At 41.3% G+C, this 26,379-nt stretch overlaps 2 protein-coding genes across 2 annotated transcripts in view; both read right to left on the bottom strand.

Moving 5' to 3' along the window:
* Positions 1–14,882, bottom strand: part of DNAH7 (dynein axonemal heavy chain 7) — a 264,651-nt gene extending 249,769 nt beyond the window's left edge. The window contains exons 1-4 of the mRNA XM_032803624.2: positions 14,789–14,882; positions 4,561–4,626; positions 2,806–2,914; positions 1,517–1,670 (exon numbers count right to left, since the gene is read on the bottom strand). Coding sequence (XP_032659515.1) covers positions 1,517–1,670; positions 2,806–2,914; positions 4,561–4,626; positions 14,789–14,803 — 344 coding nt within the window. The 5' untranslated portion in view covers positions 14,804–14,882. The remainder of the gene's footprint in view (positions 1–1,516; positions 1,671–2,805; positions 2,915–4,560; positions 4,627–14,788) is intronic.
* A 6,066-nt stretch (positions 14,883–20,948) lies between these two features.
* STK17B (serine/threonine kinase 17b) overlaps positions 20,949–26,379 on the bottom strand; it is a 45,584-nt gene continuing 40,153 nt past the window's right edge. Inside the window, exon 8 of the mRNA XM_032803608.2 lies at positions 20,949–25,104. Coding sequence (XP_032659499.1) covers positions 24,831–25,104 — 274 coding nt within the window. The 3' untranslated portion in view covers positions 20,949–24,830. The remainder of the gene's footprint in view (positions 25,105–26,379) is intronic.

The raw sequence follows: 26,379 nt of genomic DNA, 5'->3' as shown, positions 1-26,379 counted from the left end.
GTCTTTCTGTTTTATTGAATTTGTCAATATTTTCGTACCAGTATTTAGCTGTGAAATAGTCCATCTCATACTCACCTTAGCAGCAGAAACACATAATGAAGAATATTTTCAGTTAGAAAAACTAATATTTATAATATATTTAGTTTACAAAATTTCCAGATTATGTTACGTAACAGGATTTATCAAACCAGTTCTTTTCATTTGGGGGACTGGTTTATCAGAAGGATAGTTTTATTCCACAGTTTACTATATAATAATGGTTCATTTATGGCAATAAAATATTGTCAGTGATGCTGTAGGCACTTCTGCATCTGTGCAGCCAGATAAAAAATGGTCAATGACCCAGGAAACTCTCTCCACACTGCTAAATATTTAAGAAACAAAACACAAAACATGTTTTTTATAAACATCTTCAGGGCATTGTAAAGGTTGAGGTAGTTACCCAAGAAAGAAAAGATTTTGGAGTAGCACAAGCTTCAGGGTATCTTACTAAGATTTTTAAATAACTTTAAAATATTTTAAAGATCCATTTTAATTATAGTGACACATCCTTACACTAAAATAACTTAGTAATTATCTTTTTTTGGAAAATCATTTCTCATTAGAAAACAAAAATGACAAAACAAATTTAAAAATCTTCCAGATTCACGAACCGCTGATATACAGACATTTTCCAGACACTCCTGGATATCACTCCTTGCTGTATTATAAAATAACAAGTGTGTCTTCAGTTAGTCAACTGGGAATATTCTAAATGCAGTTTACTAATCAGTATCAGGGGATAGCCGTGTTAGTCTGCACCCAGAAAAACAACGAGGTGTCTGATGGCACCTTAAAGACGAATAGATTTATTTGGGCATAAGCTTTCGTGGGTAAAAAACCCACTTCTTCAGATGCATGGAGTGGTGCCACTGGACTCCTCATTGTTTTAATAATACCAGTGTCCACAATCACAGCTTTCTGTCCAAGTTATGAAACTAAGGTGGAGCTCAGCTAATAATTATGCTTAAAAAGTGTCACATGAGCAATAAAAAATGTCAGTATGTGCATTTCTGGGTAATTTTATCACACTTCAAATAATGTTTCAAATAGGAGTGAACAAGCACTTTCTGAAAAACTAATAAGCAGCCCGAATCCATCACACATTCCCTGCTGAATCCAACCCAAATCTTAAAGATTTTGATCACCTGATAAACTCCAGCTGCCAAATCTACTCCATCTAAATTATAATACCTGCCCTTTCGTTCCCCAAAAGAATAATATGGCTAAGTCTCAGTCTGCGCAGTTCATAAATTACTCATATAGCCTCCCAATATTAGAGAAATCAAGAGAAGTGTACAGAAGAGCATCTTACATAGTAATTTTTATTTCTTAAACTGGGGTCATTTTTTGCATTCATATACATAATCTGTTACTGTCTTGCAATCTTGAACTTTTTGTTATATTAACATTTTTTAAAATTTCATTTCAACTTTGAAAGGGAAAAATGCATTTATACAAACACAAGAAAACTCACATGATGATGTTAACAAGAGTACTTCTGAAATTTTCACGATCTTTTTTTGGATGATAGCTGCTCCGTGCTTTAGAAGTTGATGTTCCAGCAACTGGTTCGTTAACTGTAGAGTCCTGTATCTTGCGTCTCTTATTACTCTCCTCCAAATATTGTCCTTGCATGAAATAGATATATGCAAGTTGCATACTATGAGCCCAAACATGCAATGTGCTGAGTACCCTCTAAAGATTCTGAGAGTTCTCAGTTCACATTTACTTCAATGAAAGTTCAGATTTCTCAGCATCTTTCAGGATCACCCCCTACATCATTTGCAGCAAAATAAATGAAACAAAACTAATACTTGCTTGTACTGTATAAACTGTTAAAGAATATTTATATAAAATCTATTTAAAGATCTGTAAAGTTACTATTTTAAAATATTTCTTAATTTTATTTCCTGTGAATGGGTCCACATATTTTTGACCTGTGTCTTTTTTTTTCTATCATAGATACAGAATCCCATTTCTGTTAACTGCTAAAGTAAATCTATATTCTAACTGTATTTCTTTTGTAGTTTTTGGGTGAAATTCTGGCTCCACTGATGTCAACTGAAGTTTTGCCACTGATCTCATTAGAGCCCAAATTCTATCCATTGACTGTATGTAACATTTCATTGACTACTATACTGATTACGATTAAGGATTTCTAATATTCAGATATACAGTACTAAAAATGAATCTGACTTTTTGGAAACTTACATTATTGTATAAACTCTTTTTATGCTAGATCGCAACACAATCTTTTAAGTGAAATATATTAAAATATGCAAATATTGCAAGGATTCTCTTCGCTGTTTGACTAGTTTTATGGCAAACATTCCATTTCCTAAACTAATGGCTTTTCGGTAATGTACAATCATACGCTAGCAGCTGGAACTATGTATTTTCTGATAAAGAAAATGTTAAATGAACAATGTTGTACTAAACAAGCAAATCACTTTTCCAGACCTAAAATACTGATAAAATAATAAACAATATTTTGCACTTCTACAGCATTCTTTATCCAAGAAGATTATGGCACTTTACAAACATTAATGAATTTACCTGCACCATGTTTGTAAGATAGGTAAGTATCATTGTATCGATTTCACAAAGGAAAAAAATGAGGCACATAGAGATTGTGACTTGCTCGAGATCATATAGGAAGACTGCAGCAATTTGGGAATAAAATTCTATTCTTCTAACTCTATAATCTTGTATTAACTCGACTTTAAACTATTTTTTTCGTTAAATACCGAGTGGTAATCTTACCAGGTGAAAGCTCATTTTTGACAATAAACTGATCTGGCTCATCATCTTTCTGCTCTTTTCTCAGATGAAATGAAGGAGAAGCTTGCTGCCACTGTGGCTTAGAGCTTACCTGAAATAAATATTTCATTCTTTAGCTTTATAAAATAACAATAACAAGAGATAGCTACATGTCTTTGACACACACTTAAAAACACAATAAATTACAAAAGAAAACAGCAGACCCATAACATATAATAATGATAACAAAGCAACACAAAAATAAACCAAATTCCCTATTTTTCTCTAAAAACAGGAGGTAATCATTCAGAAACCCAAAATAAAATATTATGTTTATGCCTATTATAAATTATTACTAATTTTTGGAATAAGTTAACAGTACAGTATATACCCACTACTAAGACAGACGCCAGACATTTATGAAGACGAGATTGATATGGAAAAAAGCAAAAGCTAAGAAAACGGGGGAAAAAAGAGGTTTAATAGAATCTTTTTCTGGTGGAGTATGGTAGATATCAACAGTTTCTCCCAGTGAAATCTACAACCAATTTATGTAACTGCTGCTCCCCAAAAAATGTGATTTGGGATTCAGAATACCTATCCCCTTCAATGTTTTTGTTTTGTTGCTTTTTTAACACAAACAAAAGGCTTCCCTTTTTGAGGGTCCTAACTCCATGGCAAGATAACATAATGTACAATATTCAGCCATCAGTAGCTTAGCAAATCTCACCCTGCTTACAAGAATCCAGTACTACTTTTCTTAAGCATATCTTATTTAAACAGCTCCTTCAGCCTAGAATTTTTTTTTATTATTCCCCAGCCAATGTCCCTGGAAATATGTTTGTAAAGGAAATGGCTTCTCAGCCTTAACTACAGTGACCCCACAATTACTCAAAAGCATTGCCCTTATCTTTTCAAGGGGTAGCAATATTCAAGAATCAAGAAACCTTATTAGTGACTGTTTACACTGCAACTGGGAGGTTTGATTTCCAGTGCAGATAGACAGATACGCTAGTTCACCTTGAGTTAGCACAATAAAAACAGCATTGTGGACACTGCAGCATGGGCAGTGGTTCAGGCTAGCCACCCAAGCCTGGACCCAGGGAGTGAGGCAGGCTTGGACTCAGGCGGGTAGCCCAAGCCACTGCCTGTGCTGCAATGGTCACACTGCTATTTTTAGCATGCTGGTTTGAGTGAGCTAGCACAAATCGCTCTACCTATGCTGGAAATCACATCTCCTAGACAGCGTAAACATACTGTGACAGAGTACTGATAGCCAATAGCTAATTCCCCACAAGCTCTGATGGAAAGGTAGAAGACGAATTACCTAATCAGGCTGTTGGCTGATGAACTAAGGGATTAATTATCCCATCAGCTGAGAAGGTAGTTAAAAAGCACAAGAAGGAAGTCAAAACGGAGAAAGAAATCTTCCTAGACAGAGTCCCTTTCTTTTCCCTGGAGAAAGGGCTGAGGATTGAAGGATGCTTCAAGTAGAAGATACAGAATGAATTATATTCCAATTTTTCTATAACATTTATTTTATAGCTTTCATCTGTAGCTTTTATTCTTCTCAATATTTTCTGCTCATCTAAGTTAACTAGTCTGTTTTCCTAATATTTCTTGTACATATATGTAAAGCCTTTTTGTTTCCAATGTATACATTGCAATGAGGTCCAGTTTTCTCTGTGGGATCTCCCATGCTTTGCTGCACATTTGAAAATAAAAAGCTGTCAAAACAAAAAATTACAAAAATATTACCTGAGCCAACTGTGGCAAAAATTTTACAGTTGTCTTCAATAATTTTCCTTTCCCAGTTGGGCTGGGCTACAAAAAAGAACAAAAAGAAAATAAATTGTATAAATATTTAAACTAATACTACTAAACTTCTAAGCATGCTAAAACTTATGATTTATACTATAATTTTGTTTTTGTTTTCTGTCCAATAATTTTCACAAATATAATCACTTCATTTCCCCTATTCTCTGTAGATGATGGTTTCAAAAGATATGACTACACTGTGTCTGAGAGCATACATACAGCTTGGAGCCTGGGTAGACAGACTTGTGCTAACTCTTCTAAAAACAGCAGTGTGGCTGCAACGGCTAGGGTTATCACCTATCTGGGTTTTCTCAGGATTGTCCCTTTTTTGAGGTAGCTGTCCCAGGAAATCCTTCAGGATGTTCAGTACACACTACTGGCTATCCCATGAAATAGGTAAGGGTGCTCAGTACATCATGCCAGCTGTGCAGTGTTATGGACTCAGGATCATCCCATATATCCTGGGTTTTTTTGTACCTGAAAGGTGGCAATCCTAGCTGCAACACAGGCAGAGGCTCTGGTTAGCCACATGAGTCAAAGCCCACCTGGATCTGAGCTCAGGTCTCCAGCCAAATTGCCACCCATGGCATAACATCCACATTTTATATTTTTAGCATGTTAGCTCAAGCAGAGCTAGCACAAGTCTGTCTACCTAGAGCTGGGAGGTACACTGCCAGCTGTACTGTAAACATACCCTTAAAGAGTCACTTTGTACCAGCAAGCATTCATAATAATATTTTGTCAACATATACACAACATACCTTTCTGCACACAAGATAACAGAAACAACCCTATGCTGTCTTTTATGTTTACCACAGACTCTCAGAAATGTGGAGCTGCAAGGGGCCTCAAAACAGAGGTGCTGACTTTCATAGTTCCCAGGGGGTGCTCAACTCCCACTCCACCCCAGGCCTCACCCCCACTCCATCCCTTCCCCAAGCCCCTGCCCCTTCCCTCCGCCTCTTCCTGCCTCCCTCCTCCCCCACATCACTGAACTGATTTTTCCTTTTTAAATAGAAAGTACCATCCTTGTCTTTACTGAATTTCATCTTGTTGAATGCAGATCAATTCTCCAATTTGTCAAGGTCATTTTGAATTCTAATCCTGTCCTCCTAAAACTTGGCAACCCCTCCCAACTTGGTGTTATCTACAAATCTTATAAGCATACTCCCCACTCTATTATCCAAATCATTAATGAAAATATTGAATAGCTCTAGACCAAGGACTGAACAAATAGGACCCCACTATATATTCCCTTTCAGTTTGACAATGAGCCTTTAATAACTGCTTTCCGAGTATGGTCATTCAACCAGTTATGCACCCACCTAACAGTTATTTCATTTAGACCACATTTCCCTAGTGTGCTTATGAAACTGCCATGCAGGACTGTGTCAAAAGTCTTACTAAAATCTAGATATATATCACATCTACTGATTCCCCCCTACCCACTAGGGAAGTAATCCTGTCAAAGAAGGAAATTAGGTTGGTTTGCATGATTTGTTCTTGACAAATCCATGCTGGCTATTCCATATAACCATATATTCCTTCGGGGATTTACCAATTGATTGTTTCATAATTTGTTCCAGTATCTTTTCAGGTATCTGTGACACACTATGCCCCATGTTCATCCCATGATATGATTATGATATATTGTGTACAAAGTATGCCTTGTGAGGTAACATTTGAAAACACACATCTGCTGAATATTATTATCCTGCTGAAATGTGTGTAACATCACTGCATGTAAAATTGTGGGATGTTGCCATGATTGTTAGCAAAATATGTTGTAGTTCTAGGTAATGTTATCAGACCATTTTCTCAAAGACAAAGGCACACTGGCATGCCAGCTAGGTGCTAAAAGACCATCATCTGCTTAATTGGATATTCACTAAGAGGGGAATTGTAAACAAGAAATTTACAATTCATCTGAAGGACAGTTGGCAGCTCACATATTCCATGGAACTGCCTGACCCCATGACCCAGCAAAGACTTTTCCAGGACAAAGGGTTAGAATATAAGAAGGGGAGAAAATGCCTTTAGACCCCTCTCCTCTCCCCTCTCTACTCATGGCAGCAAGATTTCTTGAAAGACAAAGGTGCATCACTGAACTGGGGGAGAGTGGTCCTGGCCTGGAGGTTTTTTCCATCCAGTACAGACTGTTGGAAGCTTTTGGGTGAGGGCAAACCTTTTTACTTTTAAACATATTAGCCTTGGTAAAGTTTAGGAAATAGCTTGCATGTTTATCTTTTTATTTCTTTTGTAATCACCTATGATTTTTATGCCTTATCACCTGTAAATCACTTAACATCTATCTTTCTCTAGTTAATAAATTTATTGTTTTATCTAAACAAATGTATTTGGATTGAAGTGTTTGGGAAGCCTCCACTTGAGACAACAAGGCTGGTACACATTTATTACACTTCATTGGAATGATGGACTAATTTATGAGCTTCTGCGGTCCAGTGGGCTACTGAACAGTACAAGATGCACATTTGGGGGGGGGGGGCAAGCCTGGGACTGAGGGATATGTGGGTGTTGCTTTGTATCTATTCATGGGTGGCTGGGCATAGAATTCATCCCCTCAGCTGGGACTGACTTTGCATGCGAGCGGCTGTGAGTGATCAAAGCCTGGATAGGTTTGCTGTTCACTAGCAATGCAGTGTAAAAGGCTTCTCAGGCTGGAGAGATAAGGGGACACAGCAGTTCAGGTTTCACCCTGGGGAATGTCATAGTATCAAAGTCAGGCTGACTGGTCTATAATTCCCCAGGTCCTCTTTGTTCCCTTTGTTAAAGATATGTACTGAGTTTGCTCTTCTCCAGTCTTCTGGGACCTCACCCTTTTTCCAGGAGTTCTCAAAGATAAGTGCAACCAGTTCCAAGATTGCTTCAGCTAGTTTAGTTCCTTAAGTACAGTAGGATGAATTTCATCAGGCCTTGCTAACTTGAATATCTCTAGCGTATCTAAATATCCTTATTTTGGCTTGCACTGTTTCCCCTTTGTTGTTAATATTAATTGTGTTGAGTATCTAGTCACCATTAACTTTTTTAGTGAAGACTGAAACAAAATAGGCATTAAACACCTCAGTTTTCTTGATGTCATCAGTTACTAGCTCTCCTTCCTCAAAAAGTATCTACACTTTCCTTCATCGTTCTCTTTCTCCTAATGTATTTAAAAAACCTCTTATTGCCTTTGATGTCCTTACTAGGTGTAACTCATTTTATGCTTTACCCTTTCTTATTTGTTCTTACATGTTTGTGCTATTCTTTGGTACTTCTCCTTAGCAATTTGTCCATAGCTCCATATCCTGTAGGATTCCTTTCTGATTTTCCAGTTATTAAACAGCTTCTGATGGAGCCATACTGGTCTCTTCCTATTCTTCCTTCTGTGATGCTCTGTACCTCAGGGGAACACCCTGCACCCCCATGTTCATCCTTATAATATGATTGTGTGGTATCCAATGCAAAGTTTGTCATGTTGGGTATCTTCGGAAGGCTCATGATGCACTGAGCATTGTTGTTATAGTAATGTTATAGGTTGTAATTTCATGTATACAGTTATGAAGCTGACAATGTGTCCTCATGGCTTAAAACAAGCCCAGGCAAAACCCTCAGGAGCAGAGGGGCAGTTCACACCTCATCAGGGCACATATGGGACAAACCCAGCCCAGTCTCACAGGAAGAAAGGACACTGGCCTAGGCAGCAACAAAGGATCTGTTAGACTCTCAAGTGAGTCACCCGCTTCCCTTGGATAGTTTGGGACTATGATGAGGTAATGCTCACCTGACTCTGAAGGGGAGGGGTCAAAGCCAAGAGGGAAGAAAGAACATGATAAAAGGGAGAGACACTTGCCATGCTCTCTCTCTTCCACTTCCACCTTCAGACACCATCACCAAGCGACTGAAGAGCTGATCAAAGGGGAGAGCCTGGCTGAAGGGCAACCAGCCAGCTGTGGTGAGAAGCATCTAAGTCTGTAAGGGCACTGAAGCTGTTAAGATCAGTTTAGAATGCATTTTGCTTTTGTTTCATTTGACCAAATCTGACATGTGTGTTGACTTACAATCACTTGAAATCTATCTTCTGTAGGTAATAAATTTGTTTAGTCTACCTGAAGCAGTGGGTTTGGTTTGAAGCATGTCAGAGACTCCTCTTGGATAACAAGCCTGGTACATATCAATTTCTTTGTTAAATTGACAAACTCATATAAGCATGCAGCGTCCAGCAGAAATAACTGGAAACTGCAAGACAGAGGTTCCTAGCGTTGTGTCTGGGACCGGAGATATTGATTAGTGTAATTCAGTTGCAAAATTCAAGCAGCGGCTGGCCAAAAGTGCTCACTCACTTACATGGAGCAGCTTACATGCTAGAGGCTGTGCATGAACAGCTCAGGAGTGGAGGTTCTTACAGCAGACCAGGGTAAGGCTGGCTTCCGGAGTCAAGGATTGGAGTGACCTAGCAGATCACCAGTCTGTACAGACATATAAGATTTTGAGCAGATTTCCTCACTGAATTCCCTCTTGTTGCTCCTATGACCCTACTGTTTTTTATGTCTTCCCACAACATCTAAACCTCTGTTAAGATCACCTTTTTTATATTTGCCTGTGGGCTTTTGTTACCTCCCGTGTTTGACACCACTTAACCCAATTATCATCATAAAACTTGTGGTCAAAAAATTTCATTCAAATCTTTTTTGATGGAAAATGGTCTTTTTTCTAAACCAAAACTCTTGCAAAGTACTTTCAGTTTTTTCCAAGTGTTCTGATTTTACATCAGAACATAAAATGATTTTCCACATTGATTACCCCCTTTATTTCCCTTTTTACACTGAATGCAATCCAATTAATGATGGGCTTTTTTCCCCCTCACTTTTTCTGGTTGTTTTTTGTTGTTGCTGTTCTTCAATTTTTCATGCTACATTTTCCAAACCTGGAGAAGCTTTTAAAAGGACAGAATAGCAAAGGAAAAATTACAGACTGAAAAAAACAATTCTTCCACCATAGGACTGGATTTTTCACCCTAGACCAATACAAGTAGCTGATGGTTCACTTATGAGCCCTTGAGATCCACACAGATCTTGCATCTGCACCTCTTCAACACTGCTGTACAGCCCCCAACTTTTCTTTCAGCCTTGGGGCAGCAAAGTTTCCATGAGCCATGCTGTCAGCCAGCTCCTCCATCTACAGGAACTTCCATGAAGGAAGTTACCCCTCTGCATTATGAAATCAGCACAAGTTACTGCAGATTCTTCTCCCATAAGTTTTGTGTGGGAAAAGACAGTTACCTTTTCTGTAACTGGTGTTCTTTAAGATGTGTTGCTCATGTCTATTCCACAATGGTGTGCTTGCTCACCCCGTGCACCGGTGTCTGAAGTTTTTCCCCTAGCAGTACCCATAGCAGAGCAACCCTAGCAACCACTGGAGCAGCACCTCCATGCTGCGGTATAAGAGGCGCTGCGCACTCCCCCCACCCTCAGTTCCTTCTTGCCAGACAAATCCAACAGGAGAAAGAGGGTGGGATGTGGAACAGACATGAGCAACACGTCTTGAAGAACACCAATTACGGAAAAGGTAACTGTCTTTTCTTCTTCAAGTGATTGCTCATGTGTATTCCACAATGGGTGATTCCAGGCTATATCTGTTGGAGGTGGATAGGAGTTCACAAATTCTTGGGACGGATCACAGCCCTGCTGAACCCAGCATCTTCCCTGGTCTGGGAGACAATCGCATAATGCGAGGCGAACGTGTGAACTGAAGACCATGTGGCAGCCCAGCAAATGTCCTGAATGGGGACAAGGGCTAAAAAGGCAGCCAACGAGACTTGCACCCTAGTCGAGTGTGCCCTCACAACTGACAGCAGAGGGACTCCCACCAGGTCATAACAAGTATGGATGGACGAGGTGATCCAGTTGGAGAGTCGCTGAGTTGAGATCGGCCGACCCCTCACGTGTTCGGCCAAGGTGATGAATAGCTGCAAAGACTTCCTGAATGGCTTAGTCCACTCCAGGTAAAAAGCCAGAACCTATCTCACATCCAGCGAGTGGAGGCGGCGCTCCTCACTGGACACATGGGACTTGGGACACAGGACCGGCAGGAAAATGTCCTGACCTATGTGGTAGGCGGAGACCACCTTCAGAAGGAACGAAGGATGTGGGCGGAGCTGGACCTTATCCTTATGGAACACCGTGTATGGGGGCTCAGATCGCTACCAGGAAGGCTACATTCCATGAGAGGTGTGACCAGGAGCATGTAGCTAGCAGCTCAAACGGGGGACCCATCAGCTGGGCCAGCACCAAGTTCAGGTCCCACTGTGGGACCGGGGGCCTAACATACGGGAAGAGACGATCCAATCCCTTAAGGAATCAGTCATAGCATGGGAGAATACCATGTGCCCCTGCACCGGCAGATGGAAGGCCGATATGGCCACCAAGTGGACCTTGATGGCGAGGGCGCCAGGCCTTGGGCTCTAAGGTGAAGGAGGTAGTCCAAAATGAGGTGGATTGGGGCAGCCACAGGGGAGACACCCCATTCAACCGCTCATCAGGAAAACCGAGACCACTTTGCTAAGTAGGCTCAGTGTGCGGAAGGGCCAACTGCTTTCCAAGAGGACATGCTGAACCCTTTCCAAGCACGTCCTTTCCTCCCAGCCTAACGATTGAGCAGCCATGCCATGAGATGGAGTGCCGCTAGGATGGGGTGGAGGAGGCGGCCCTGGTCCTGAGAGAGCAGATCCAGGCAGGACGGTAACGGCCGAGGCGGGACAACCACCAGGCCCGTGAGAGTCCCGTACCAATGCTGCCTCAACCACGCCGGGGCAATCAGGAAGACCCAGGTCCTGCCCATCTTCATCTTTTCCAGGACCTTGCCACCAGTGTAAATAATTACACAAAGAGCAAGGTAGTACAGAATATTTTTTTATGTAAAAAGTTAAACTGATAATGCCACCAGAGAAGTGCTGACAGTGCCATGCATGGGCTAAATCCAATGTGCAGTTATAGTGAAAAAAATGTATGCCTCACTATTCCTTATCCAGGTCACTGTGCATATTTACTATAATAAACCAAACCCCAGAAGTCCCTAAATATGTGGGTTATCTTTCTATTTAATCTTGATTGTGTAAGATGATTTTTAACAGGTATTTAGGTATATAATTTCACTATGGAGCCACTTACTAACATTCATAGCTGAAGTTGCATATCAGCACTCCATTATATATGCAGTGTTTATACCCTGCATAATTCTGAAAATAAATTTAATCTTAAACTGTTCATGCTCCCTCCCTCATATAAGAATTCCCTATATGCAGCAAACTGAACCAAGCTACTGTGGAACTTGCTTCTGCAGTTTATAATACATTTTATAAGGACTTCAGAGAAAGCTCTGCCCCTTAAAAATCCTGTAAGAACAGCAACCCAGAAACAAAATGTCAGTTTATATTTACATTTCAAAACTAATTTTAAAATTATATGAACAGCTGCAAGGAGGATTATATCACTTTTGAATATCTCATTTTAAAGAATTCAGAGCACAGACACTGCACTTTTGTTTTCCTAGAAGAGGATATCATCCTGCAATCAACTTTCCACTAATGAGATGAATATGTGAAAGTCTCCTTCAACAAATATGGTTATACCACCTGATCTGTTACTCAAACAGTATGCGTGTTTAAGTAAATGTCAGAGAGGAAAAACAAGTCATTTCAAAAAATTTAATCCAGTCTGTTTACTTAAGACAAAATATAAAAAATTTCCATCCAGTTCAAAAGAAAACCCCCTACATATGCGAGATTAGCATAAATATAAGTAACAACTAGCCTGAAACCATACATAAGCAAAATGCTGAAGTAAAAGAAAGCCCTCCTCTGTTTAAAAGTATACACAAATTCTGCATATGTTGCTATGACTCTATCATCAGGCTATTTGAAAAACAAACACTCTAGGTTTTATATGGAGTTACCAGGTGGAGGGGAAGAGGTTACAATACTCCCTGTGGTACTGATCTTGAAAAGACTTATGCATGTACTTAACTCTTGCACAGTGAGTAGCAGTACTATCAATTTTAGGACTATTTACACTGGTAAAGTTAAGCCCATGCATAAATCTCTGAAGGATGAGGAGCTATGTGTACAACCCTAAGCCAAGCACCTCTTCGCTCTTCCTTAAATCCTTCACACTATGTTCTCCATAGCTATAACTCCCTTCGCTCTTTCCTACTGGTACCCATTGTCTTCCCTATCCTAAACTTTTAGGTGTAGGGCACATGTCTTATTCTATTTGCAAAAGATCAGGCACATTTACTCTGTTTTAAAGACAAAATCTGATGAAGCATGGCAACATGATTACACACTGAAATCTCCTCACATTTGGGTATTGTGATATAAATGAGATAATGAGAGTGATACAAGCCTGGCTGAAGTGACCTAAAGATAGAGACGGTGACCAGTATGTACACAGGAGCATGAAGGGAACAAGGTAGCAGTAGGTAAGAGTAATGCCAAGTGGTGCTGGCAGTGGGCACAAGGGGTCACCACAATAGTGGTGGTGTGTACATATGTTCCTCGAGGTAGCAAAGGGATCACTGAAGTAGGTTATTGCAACAGCAGGGATATAAATCATTGTGGAGTGGAGGGGGAAATCAGTGCAGAAGCACCGGGTAGGGAGAAGGTAGGGGGACGTCATTATGAAGCATGGAAACAGTTGTAGCTGGCACAGGAAGGTCAGTGCAGGATGGGGCAGGTCAGTGCGGGTCTGTCTCTGGGGATGCTGGAGGAGTGCAACATGGTAGCAGTGAGGGAGCTCAGTGTGGCGCAGGAGGCGGGCAGCTGGAGGGCTGGGGAGGGCAGCAGTCGGTAAAGAAGGAGGCCAGTGCGGGCTGGGTGTTACTTTGGTGGTCGGGGAGAGCAGTACAGGTCAAGCGGTCAGTGCGGGACCAGGGGTCGCTCTGGAGACAGAGGAGAAGTCAGGTGAGTGTGAGGTCAGTGGCTGTAGGGGAGCAGGGGGGCAGTGTGAGGGAGGGAGGGGGGACAGTCGGTCAGTGCGGGACCAGGGAGTCGATCCTATGGACAGATTAGTCAGCGTGAGTGTGACGTTGTCAGCAAGCTGTAGCGGAGCAGGGGGGCAGTGTGAGAGGAGGGGGGCACAGTCGTCAGTGCATGACCAGCGGGTCGCTCTAGGGGCACGAAGTCAGGGTGAGTGTGAGGTTCAGCAGCGGTAGGGGAAACAGGGGGGCAGATGAGTGAGTCGGACGGATGGCGGACAGTCCGGTTCGTATGGCGGGACCAGGGGTTGCTTCTAGGGGGCAGCAAGTCAGTGGCGTGGAGTCAGGCACGCCTGTAGCAAGCAGGCAGGGGGTGCAAGTGTGTGTGGTGGCCAGTCGGTCAATTGGCGGGGAACCAGGGTTCGCTCTAAGGGGCAAGAAGTCAGGGGTTCGTGGGAGGTCAGTGGCGGTAGAAGCAGGCAGGGCAAGTGTGGGGGGGCAGTCGGTCAGTGGGGGGACCAGGGTCCCTCTGGGGCTAGAGGGAGAAGTCAGGTGGAAGATGTGAGGTCAGTGGCTTTAGCGGAGCAAGAGGGCAGTGGTCGGGGAGGGGTTGCTGGGGGGGGGAGGCCGGGCGGTCAGTGTGGGCCGGGAGTTCGGTGTGGAGGGAAGGACGGAAGGAAGGCGCATGTCCGGTCAGTTGGGGAACCAGGGGTCGCTCTGGGGGCAGAGGAGAAATTCAGGGTGAGTGTGTAGGTCAGTGGCTAGTACCGGAGCAAGGGCGGGCAAGTGTGGGGGGGCAGTGCGGTCAGTGGGGGACCAGGGCCGCTCTGGGGGCCAGAGGAGAAGTCAGGTGATGTGAGTCAAATGGCTGTTAGCAGAAGCATGGGGGGCAGTGTGGGGGGGGCAAAGTCGGTCAGTTGGGGACGCAGGGGTCGCTCTGGGGGCAGAGGAGAAGTCAGGTTGAGTGTGAGGTCAGTGGCTGAAGCGGAGCATGGCGGGGCAGTGTCGGGAAGGGGTGCTGGGGGGGGTGGGGAGGCCGGGCGGTCAATGTGGGGCCGGGAGTTGCTGCGGGGGGGCCAGGGAGGTCGGTCAGTCGGGGTCAGGGTTGGGGGGTCGCTGTAGGGAGCATGGGGCAGGGCGGCGATGGAAGCCGCTGAGCAGGCGTGGGGAGGTCGCTCCCAAGGCCCGTCCCCCTCACCTGCTCGCTGCCCATATCTGCGGTTCCTCCCGGCTCGGGGGCTCCGCTCCCACGCAAGCTCCTGCCAGCTCCCCCGGAGCCCAGTCGCCGGCGGGAAGGGGAGGGGCTGTTGTGTCGAGGGAAGCCCCGTTGCTTAGCAGCGGTTCGGGCCCAGGCTCCGCCTCCGTCGCGAGACGCAGAGCGAATCCCAACGGTCCCCGCCGGCAGTGCGCGCGCCTGATTGGCCCGGAGCTTGGGTGGCCCTAAAGCGCTGTGATAGCGGCTCTGGGTTGGGTATTGCGGGTGAGGCGTGAGCAGCTTCTTGGGGGCGGGGTCGGTTAAATAGATTGAGCGAGACGCTCTCACAGCTCTCCGGACGCCTCCGTAACCCGGCGCTAGGGGGTGATGGAGGGTTTGTTTTCCTCTGAAGCAGCGATAGCTCCGGCACTACTGGCCGTGACAGTCTCTGAGCGGGACGTCAAAGGGGGCTACTGCTTGGGAGCATGGCTAGGGGGCACTGCCGGGGTGGGAGCCGCCCGGGTCCAGAGGCACCGGCTGCAGGGGCCAACAGAACACCGCTGCCCCTGCTGGCGACCCCAGGAACACTGCTGGGGCCGCTCGAGCAGAGACTGGTGTGGCTGGCCCTGGAGCCAGCTGCTTGGACAGTGCTAGGGTCAACTACAGTGGCCCTTGCAGGAGTCACAGAGGTTGTAGCAAGTCATGGAACCTGTGACAAGCATAGAGTGCTTGTTGCAATGGTGAGGGAGACTAACTTGGGAGTTTAAACAGACATTGAAGAGTTCTGTGAAAGCTTATCAGAAGCTGGTCTAGTAAAAGACATTGCTTCATGTCAACCAGTATTGTGCCTGATAAAATATCCACCTCCATAACAGCACCCAGTAAACAGTCACCACAAAAACAAAACAAAACTTTCTGCTGTTCTGCAACATTCAAAATCATTTTTGTACTGATATTGAAATGGTTTCTAGAAAGTCAAATGGAGCAATTTATTGGCCTGTTAATTGCAGGGAACAGGAAGAGGAATAAAGATTTTCTTATTTAAATATAGTATTGTGTAAGTTCTTAGCTACACATAATTTCCTTGATAATTGCAATAGCTTCTTTTGGCTACTGAGGGATGCATGTTCAACATTAAAACTGAAATGCTATGCCAAAGGAAAAACAGGATATTCAGGAATGTACACCAGAAACATGACAATGTACTCCTTTGCTAATGATTTATAGTTACAATTTTCCTTGTCCCACAACAGCACAATTCAAGTATTAACATGTGAAGAAGTAATCTCTGCTTAGTAAGCTTGGGGTCTGGTCCTGCTTCCTCTGAAGTCAATAGAATGTTGCCATTGTCTTCATTGAGGTTGAGGACAAAAGTGAGAGTCACACTACTCTATGCACACAAATTGCACCAATTTAACCAAATCTGGTACTAACCAATATGGCAAACAATTCAACTCGTCTGTGTGGACACTCTTAAATCAGTTCATATCTACACAAGAGTTGCACCAATTGAACTAAATCAATTTAGAATCCACATGTAGTTCAATTGGTGCAATTTCTGTATGTAAGCTGAGACCATGTTTTGGTTTAAATAAGATGACAAAATAGTTTTATATTAAATACAACCACATATTAAAAGAAAACAAATTTCACATATGCTTGCTTTATATCATTTTTCTTATACTATAGTTTCTATAAAATCATTCTTTTGAACATTGTGTGTTCTTGCTTATAGTGATATTAAGTGAAAGTCTCATCCTTAGAAATAGGATGAAACTGATTTTAATGGAGCTATGCTGATTTATATCAGCTGAAGATCTGGCTCTTCCTTTCTTAAACAGCAAGGAAGGATCCAATCCTGTGAGTTGATGACAGTCCCCAAGACTCAGTGAAGTCAATGGGTATTGTAACTTGCAATACAAGTCACCAAATTAGGCAGCTGCTTATCAAATCGATACACAAGAGGATAGGGCTGAGAGTACTTCTCAATGGAAACAGGTCCCATATGAGGAGAGGTTAAAGGGGCTAGGACTTTTCAAGCTTGGAAAAGAGGAGACTAAGGGGGGATATGATAGATGCACATAAATCATGAGGGGAGTGGAGAAAGTGAATAAGGAAAAGTTATTTACTTGTTCCCATAAGAACTAGGGGCCACCACCTGAAATTGATGGGCAGGTTTAAAACAAATAAAAGGAAGTTCTTCTTCACACAGCGCACAGAATCTATAGAACTCCTTGCCTGGAGAGGTTGTGAAGGCTAGGACTGTAACAGGGTTTAAAAGAGAACTAGATAAATGCATGGAGATTAAGTTCATTAATGGCTATTAACCAGGATGGGTAAGGAAGGGTGTCCCTAGCCTCTGTTTTTCAGAGGGTGCAGATGGATGGCAGGAGAGAGATCACTTGATCATTACCTGTTAGGTTCACTCCCTCTAGGGCACCTGACATCGGCCACGTTGGTAGATAGGATACTGTGCTGGATCAACCTTTGGTCTGACCCAGTATGGCTGTTCGTATGTACTTGACTTTCAGCTTTGTATGTCAGGCATCTGAAGTATATGTATTCATTTGACCATATTTCAGTTTTTATCAGGTAAGCAAAAAGTTATCACCATCTAAAGCGATAGCTATGTCTATCTAAAGTCATACTTCATCCATTTATTTGCCCAATAAAACAGCTTATCATGTTTCATTAGTCAGTGGCCTCCTGGTTACCTAACTGTATTTACATTATTGCTTGGGGCAACAGAAAAAAACTTTCCTTATTTGTCCTGCCACTTCTTTAGAAAAGTGTGTGGTCACTACATCAGCAACCAATTCCAATTTGACAAAAGGTTACAAGTGTGAAACAGAGCTGAACACTTCAATTAGTAGACGATTTTACCTTAATAATTACAGTAACCTTGTTACTTATCCATCAACTGACATTTTCTGCGCTTTCAATGATAAAGTATTTGTGGTCATGAGAGGAAGTCTCAGTTGCAGGTACAATTTATCAAGTGGATGGCTGAACATAAAGAGGAGGGTGTGGAACCACAAATTCAAGAAAGGCTCAGAGCTAGATCCACAAAGGTTTAGGTACTTTCCTAGACACCTACGTTTCTGCTAATAAAGTCCCTGGTGCCTAAATTTCTGTCAAAGTGCATGCACAAAACTGTCTAACCTGCTTGGTGCCTAGCTCCTACCTAAGTCCGGGTGGCATTTACAAACTAGGTGTACCCAACCTATCTGACCTCCAGGTCCTGATCTGCTGCCTTGAGTGAATTGTCAAATGACTTGGTGCCTGATTGTGAGAGATGCTGAACACCTGCATTTCTGACTGAAATCTATAGAAATTCTGCAGGTTCAGCACTTTGAAATCAGGCTCTTTATCTGCAAGTGAACATCACAGATGCAACATAATACAGCAAGGGAGTTTATAAAGGGACAAAATAGAAGGTCTGCTTATCTAAATCAGCAGCAATATAGGGCAATAACCCAGCCAGCATTTTAATGCTAGTGATTTAGCCAAGTACGCCAATAGATTTTACAGGGTTTTATTCTTTGACCTATGTTACCACACTGGCTCTGCTGGGTCTCAAAAATAAAGGGCAAAATAGTCACTGCTGTTACTTTATCAGCTTCAGTAGAATTACACCAGCAATTAATTGCTCAGTATATATTTGTCTTCATGCCAGATTTTTTTTTAAAGCTTTGTAAAAGCATCTTTGAATTAATTCCCTCATATCTTTGCATCCATACAGGCCATTAGCTGCTGTCAGGCTTCTCCACTCACCCCCATCTGAACTCTGGGGTACAGATGTGGGAACCCACATGAAAGACCCCCTTAATCTTATATTCTACCAGTTTAGGTTAAAACGTCCAAGGCACAAATTTTTTTCCTTGTCCTTGGACAGTATTGCTGACACCACCAAGTGATTTACACAAAAATTCAAGGAAGGATCACTTGGAATCCCTATACCCCCCAAAATATCCCCCCAAGCCCTTTCACCCCCTTTCCTGGGGAGGCTTGAGAATAATATACCAAACAATTGCCTTAGCAATGTGAGCACAGCCCAGACCCTTTGTCTTCAGAACACTGAAATCAATCAGGTTCTTAAAATAAGAAAAAAGTAAAAGAATCACACCTGCAAAATCAGGATGGAAGGTAACTTTACAGAGTAATAAAAAGATTTAAAAACGCAGAGGATTCCCCTCGGGGCTCTATTTCACAGTTACAAAAACAGAAATAAAACTACTTTTGTAGCATAGGGAAATTCACAAGCCCAAAACAAAAGAGAACCTAACACATTTCCTTGCCCTACTTATAGTTTCTGTGGTTTTAGATGGATTATTCCAGGTATAGTTTCAGGAGATATTGTACCTGCTTGGCTTCTCCTTCTGTCCAGAGAGGGAACAACAAAAGAGAACAAACAAATCCTTCTCCTCCCTTGCCACCCCAGATCTGAAAGCATCTTCTTTCCTCATTGGTCCTTCTGGTCAGGTGCCAACTAGGTTATTTGAACTGCTTAACCCATTACAGGTAGGGCAGTTGCTACCCTCTCCTCTATTTTAATGACAGCTGCTCGCTGCAATAGAGCAGAATGAGAATTAGAAATAGTCCAAATGGCAAATATGAGATGAGATGAGATGAGCCCTACTAGAGGTTGTAATTACCCAGTAAATCTCTAACATTACATACATTATGTTCATACACAAGAGAATATAATGTGAAAAAGGTTTTAACAATATACATTTGGAATAGTTATATTACACAAGTGGCTCACAGGCTACTGAACATGATTAGAGAATCGGTCAGATAATCATTCATGAACTAGGGACTGGGCTTTGATATGGACATTGAGTGCAAATGGGCACATGTGAAATGTGCACTTGCAAAATGTAGGAGCATGGTACTGGATTTTAAGGTAAGTGTCATTAGTATGGTGCTCGAGATTTTCATGTCCGTTAGTAGTTTTCCTTACTAGGTGTTGTACGTTAAATCTACGGAGATTAGGAAGTGGGAGGAGTGCTCCACAGGAAGGAACTGGAAAGCTCAAAAGGCTAGTTATGGGATATAGAACTTTCCATCTCTAAATTGTCAGCTCAAATCCAGGCCAACTTTCTCAGACATTTCCTCAGACATAAAATTCTCTCAGAAGGTACTGAACAACTACATATCACTGCCTTCAGCACAATGCAAATCTCTCTTTGCAACAGCATTTCCACAGACTACTCCTCCCATGCGCCCCCGCCATGCTAGTAAAGAATAGGACGAGAAGACACGGAAGCTTACTTACATAATTCTGTCAGGCATGCTGATACACGATAATGTTCACCATAAAACTACCTAGAAAGTCTGTCAGTGCCAACATCTCTTAAAAATACCCATGGCTATTTGGATTGTGATTAGATAAAATATAAATATCGAACTGAGACTAGGATGCATACTTGATGGTAACGATCTCAACAGGAATTTTAGCTTGATCATTGTGGCTGAATTCTGCCCTGTGATAATGTACTCATGGCCAGAGAAGTTTTGTGCTTTATTCTCTTCCCCAAGATTTCAAGGGTAAAAATCTTTAACCTCTGAGGTCAATAGGAGTTTTGCCGGTCTTCACTGGGGGTCAGGAATTCACTATGTTTTTCCTTCTGCTCTAAAAGCAACAACAATTTGAAGTGTTGTCGCAGCAAACGCCTGATCCTGGAAACCCTATTTGGGAGGAGTTCTATTGACTTACTAGAGCTAATCATGTACACGTTATGTTAGTTTTCTGAACCAAAAAGTTTTCTAAGCTATATCTTACACATTTACAGTTTGTCATTGTCAACTCAAAACTACATATTTATGGATTTTTCCATATTGAAATTAATATGGGAATGTTTCTATATACTGGCTCATCAGTACAGCAGCCTATCCATTTCTCTAATATACAGAGCTGGCAAAGAAGCACTTCCAAGTCTGATAGCTGGCAGAAATCAAGGCACAATTTTTCCCCCCCTTCTTCCAGCACAGAGGCCAACAAACTTGTTATCCAGTTTTCTCTGCTATGAGTTTCTGAAAAAGTTATACAACTAATTTCTAGTTAGGAAAACATTTGTGGTTGAATTTACGGAGTTATCAATTGATACATAGAACGGAGATTTTTCTGCTAACATCACATTTCTCAGGGAGACCAAAATCAGAGTGGAGACTCATCATTCTTGTTTTATTTCGAAATGAGCTCTACAATGTTGCTAATGGGGGAAATGAGTATTTAATAAATAGGATTTTTTTTTAGTATAGGTTGCACACTGGATAAAAGTTTTATGGGCAGAAAATTTAAGAGATTTAAAGCCCTTCTGAAGTGAATACTGCAGTAATGCCAAAACAAATACATAGGGATACTGTTCCTTTCACGGAACACACGGCTCAGTTATGAAGTTCTAAACACAAACAGAATGACCCTTTTGTCAATGGAATCTTTATGTAGCAACTGCAGTGTTCAGCCTGTACTAATGAATTACTACCTATTTATTACACACATAATATATGAAGTTCTCTAGAAGAGTATAAATTTATTTTTAGGCCATCTGCCTATTAACATTCAACTTAACTTTAAGGAGTTAATTGCCTTTAGAAAGGACAACCATCTGCTAAACAAACAACATGGATACTACATACCTGTTTATCTTATGCTGTTGAGGTATGCAGATCACCAGGTTAGTGTTTTAAATCAAGACACTTAATTTTTGTACTGGCCCATTTCATATTTTTGACTCATTTTGCTTCTTATCTTCTCTCTTTAGCTAGTTGGCATAATGCTGGTTCTGCAGCCTCTACAGAGAGACTAATGAAACCTGAACACCAGCATTTCTTTCTGATATAATATTTTAAAATGCCTCTCCTTTCCTCAAAACATTTTATGACTAACATTAAACTATAAAAGGACAAAAGTTCTGGCCCTCAATGTACATAAAGCAGAAACACTTTTTTGCTCATAGATTTAATCTAGATTCAATTGTAAGCAGCATTCCAGATATGAAATTAATAAGCGTAAGGATGTGGTGGCATTTCAAAAAGTTCATCTGATAAGTTAGTGAATGTAGCTTTACAAAGAGCATAGGACATTAGCTGGAAAGCCTCTTTTTCTGACTAGAAAATACTAAGTGTACAAATTGTTGAATAAAGTCACATTTCAATACAAAACGTCTCTTTATACAAAATAATTCAGGAATTGCATAGAAATTACATCACTTATCTTAATAAAATATTACTATGACCATTTACAACCTGTTTTTGCTAATCCCCAATAACTTGACACTAAGCACAATGGGCTACCAAAGAACAATTGTACCTTAAATGAAATTACATATGTTAAAGAAAATTATGGCATGCACAATACAAAATTTGTATAAAATTAAACATTTATATTAATCCAAACAATTTAAAATTCTGGCTCCAGTTATATTTTAATTTACATACAAAAATATAGATGTCTACAAAATTTGAAAAAGCTCCATTGGATAACACCAAAATTCACTTATTCAAACTTAAAAGGTAACTTAAGACCAGAAAAAAGCAGTAAGAAATGTAAACATTCATCAAATACCATGGTAGAAAGTTTCTTTATGGAGTATTTCCTGTATTTTGTTTAGTTAAAGTGCTGGTATATATGGTTATGACTTCATATTTTCCATAACCTGTATCATATGTTAAAAGAAATAGTAATATTAATGTGAGAGAGCTTCCAGTTTTAAAATTAAGAATTTAGCAGTAATTTGGACATCTTAAATTATATTGCAATTATTTCTGTAAACAACTTTTTATAGCTGAATCTGTTGTACTCTTTTGACATTTCCTCTCTTCATCTTAAGTGAACTTTCATTTCTGAATGTATAAAAATACCTTTATTTCGATACGCTGTAATTATATTAAGTTCTTGTGAAAAGATGATCATTTTAAACAAAGATATTTCTCTTGGGTAAAGGGACTTCCAAAATTAAAAAAACCACCCCTAACTTGTCTATTAACTGCCTCCACAAAGTCTACTTACTTCTTGTTATCAATTCATAGAAAAGAATAATGTATACATTACATAACATTAATATGTAGAGATGAGATACTGGAGTCCCCTAATAACTAGGTAGCTCAGCTTGTTCATGCTTGAACACATACTGATATTAAAAACAATATCACATGGATCTCAGTCTTTATAAAGAGAACAGAAAAGACTGGATTTTAACACATAAAAGGTTAAGGCCTGATCCTGCACACTTTACTCAGTTGGCACTTCCACTCAGATCAACAGGAGTATTAACCAAGTAAAGAGAGCATTATTGGACTCATTTGTCTGTTATGTTGGATTTACTATACAAATTGCTTAAAATATTTTTTATTCCATCCTTTTGTTATAAAGGTATTTAAAACACAACAACATTTTACTACATATTAATAAAATGAGCATTTACATTATTTTAATGTTTGGTATTTTCTCTTGAATATTAACTAGAAATTGTTTAAGTATGACAGGGTCCAAATGCACATTTGAGGAAGCATCTTGCAGTTAACTAAATATCACTATTCTCATTATGCAAGACAAACGAGACATCCACAATGAGGAGGATTCAGGGAATAGTTTAAAGTGCCATTTACTTTCATAATATTTCAAAGAGCTTTAATTACTTCCATTAAAAAGGCTCTTATTTTCACACTATTAGTGCTACTGTGGATATGATAGCTTGTCAGTATTTCCAGAATAAACTCAGTTTAGGACCTGATCAACATTTGCTCCAAGCTGAAACTTGGCATAATGAAGTGTTTTTTTGAGCCTGGGAAAAAGAGGAATACAAAACAAAAACAAAAAATCTAAAAAACCTTGCCTTTTTTGGGAGGTGGGGAGGGGGGAGGATGGAGAGTCCAAAAAGAAGATAGATGTGAATGTTTTCAAAAATTGATAGATTTAGATTACCAAAAGAGCTCTGAATTTTAATTCTGAAATTTTGCAACCAATTTCTCAACATCAGCATAAGTAAGTACTTCAAGGAAAAATAGTTTGGTTGGAAAAATTACTATGCAAGCTCATTAACACACTCTCCATTCCACACCTACCAGCTTTTTAACACATCCTTCATGCAGACGCATGGGCAATAAATGCTGCTATTAGTCTCATCATCTCTGATATTTTTAAGAGGTATGTACACTAAACTATTATGGGAATTGGACTATTTATACAGTGCAATCTGTATTTCAATACAATCCAGATATATATGGAGACTAACAACAGCTTCTTTGGAGCACGTACATTTGTTTCAATATGCACTTTGGTGCAAAACTTTTTACACACTTACAATTAGATTTGTTTATGAAACAAGGATCTTCAGCAATAAGACTGACAACCTACCCTTATTCTATTCTAGTATTCCAGAAATATTCGTGCGAGCATACTAAAAGTACATGCCACATGCAGTACACTATCCAGGTGTAACCAGTCAGCTAAGGCAGAAAGATTATCCTTAACTACAGCTAAATATTCTAAGTAAACAGTATTTGCTGAATCTGTTCAATACATCCCAATATTCCGCTGATTTTAAACTCTCAGTTAACAGATGGCACTGTCACTGCAGTGAAAGGCTGTCAGAAATTATTAGTTTCAATTTCTCTGCTTCAATCCATTATCGAGTCTTAGTCACAAAAATGTGCTTATGTTATTAGATCACTGTTTTGAGCACTTTTATAAGCTGTTTAACTAGAGTCTGTTTATTAATATTCAAAAGTTTTTATATTTTTAGTCTCTATTATATTAAAACGTTTTTTGGACTAAAACTTGAAGAGTGCAAATGTATTCAAGTAAATCGCCTTCAAAACATACGGCTCTCCCCTGATGCCAGAACTCCAGTTACTCAGGAGTAAAAGCCATTGTCAGCAATGGACACGAAAGGAAGTACCACATAAGAGGATCACTTGAAAGTGCATTTCAGTATAACCATGGTGCACGAATGGACAAGCCATTATCTCACAATATTCACCACTGGAATAGATTATAATCCTAAATTCAGTTCAGAGGACCTGCACAGGCAGCCATGTGTTAACATACTAAGTCTGTCATGAAGTCTTGCAATGAATCATCAAACCGAAAACGTTTAGAGACTGTACTGCTGTCTTCTGGAATGTTCTCTTTTTCTGCTATGTCACTACAGGTACCATTACAAATTGATTTAATATTCCTTTCCTCTGAACACTTTGTTGTGTGTTCCTGCATTGGAGAAGGACAGGAAGATTCTTCAGGACTACGCAATAGTATGAATTCCCCTTGTTTCAGCCAAGAATGAGAGAGACAGGCTTCTGCTGTTGGTCTTTCCCTTATTTAAAAAAAAAAAAAAAAAAAAAAAGCTGTTTTACTTAAATAAGTGAAAGCATTAACCTCTTATATGAAATGCACAGCTTATTTCACAAACATAAAAAAAGATCAAGAGTTTGGACATGTGAAAGATGGACCGTCTTTGAGAGTGAAGTGTTAGCCCCACAACAGATATTAATAAGGGCAACAATTTTACAGCATTCTCAGATCGTTGCCTTCTTACTACTAACACAACTACAGTAATTCCTCACTTAACATTGTAATTATGTTCCTGAAAAATGCAACTTGAAGTGAAACAATGTTAAACTAATCCAATTTTACCATAAGATTTAACGTAAATGCAGGGGGTTAGGTTCCAAGGAAATTTTAGGAGGGCAGACAAAAGGCATTATATACTGTACATTACTATACTGTACTGTGGTGGGGAGGTGCCCCTGACTTATCCCTGGGGCTCAGGACTGGGGGTTCAGCGTCTGGGAGGGCGCTCAGGGTGGAGATGTGGAGTCTGAGAGCGAGTTAGGGTACAGGAGGGCGCTCAGGGCTGGGCAGGCAGGTGTAGAAGGAGCTCCTGTTTGGTGCAGGGGGTGTGCAGGTAGCTCTATGCAGCATGGCACTGCCCCCATGGCCACAATTCTGGGAGCCGACCCCCCACCACCACCCGGCAGGCAGGGCCACATGGAATGCAGGGGCTTTAGGAGCTGCAGGGCCCCGGAGCCCTGGCCTGCAGCTCTAAAACTCCTTTCAGAATGCGACCCTGCGAGCATGGCCCAGAGGACTCAGGAGGAGCAGGGGCAACCACACAGCCAGCGGCCGGAGAGAAGCGGCGCTTTCCCCTTCAAAGCGCCGCTTATCTCCGGCTGGCTTTGAAGGTGAAAGCGCCACTTCTCCGCCACTGGCTGCGCAGTTGCCCCTGCTCCTCCCGAGTCCTCTGGCCCGTGCTCACAGGGCCGCATTCTGAAGGGGGCTTTAGAGCTGCAGCCCAGGGCCCTGCAGCCCCAACATTCCAGGTGGCCCTGCCTGCTGGGGGTGGGCTGGGGAGGCAGTTTCCCCACTAGCTCTCTCCCTCCCTCTCTCCCAGAAAGTCCTAAGCGCTGCCAAACAGCTTTTTGGCGGCGGGGGAAGCGCTGGAAGGGAGGGAAGAAGGGAAGGGGAGGAGGCCGAGAAGAGGAACTTGTGCAATGATCTCTTGTAAAGTCAGCCAAATGACATTATAACTGAGCATTGCACAACTTTAAACGAGTATGTTCCCTAATGGAACAGCAACGTAACTTCAAAT

This window comes from Chelonoidis abingdonii, chromosome 10 (genome assembly GCF_003597395.2).
Source record: "Chelonoidis abingdonii isolate Lonesome George chromosome 10, CheloAbing_2.0, whole genome shotgun sequence".
Classification (NCBI taxonomy): domain Eukaryota; kingdom Metazoa; phylum Chordata; order Testudines; family Testudinidae; genus Chelonoidis; species Chelonoidis abingdonii.
Note: the sequence above shows the minus strand (reverse complement) of the source record. Positions and strands in the feature narration are given on the sequence as shown.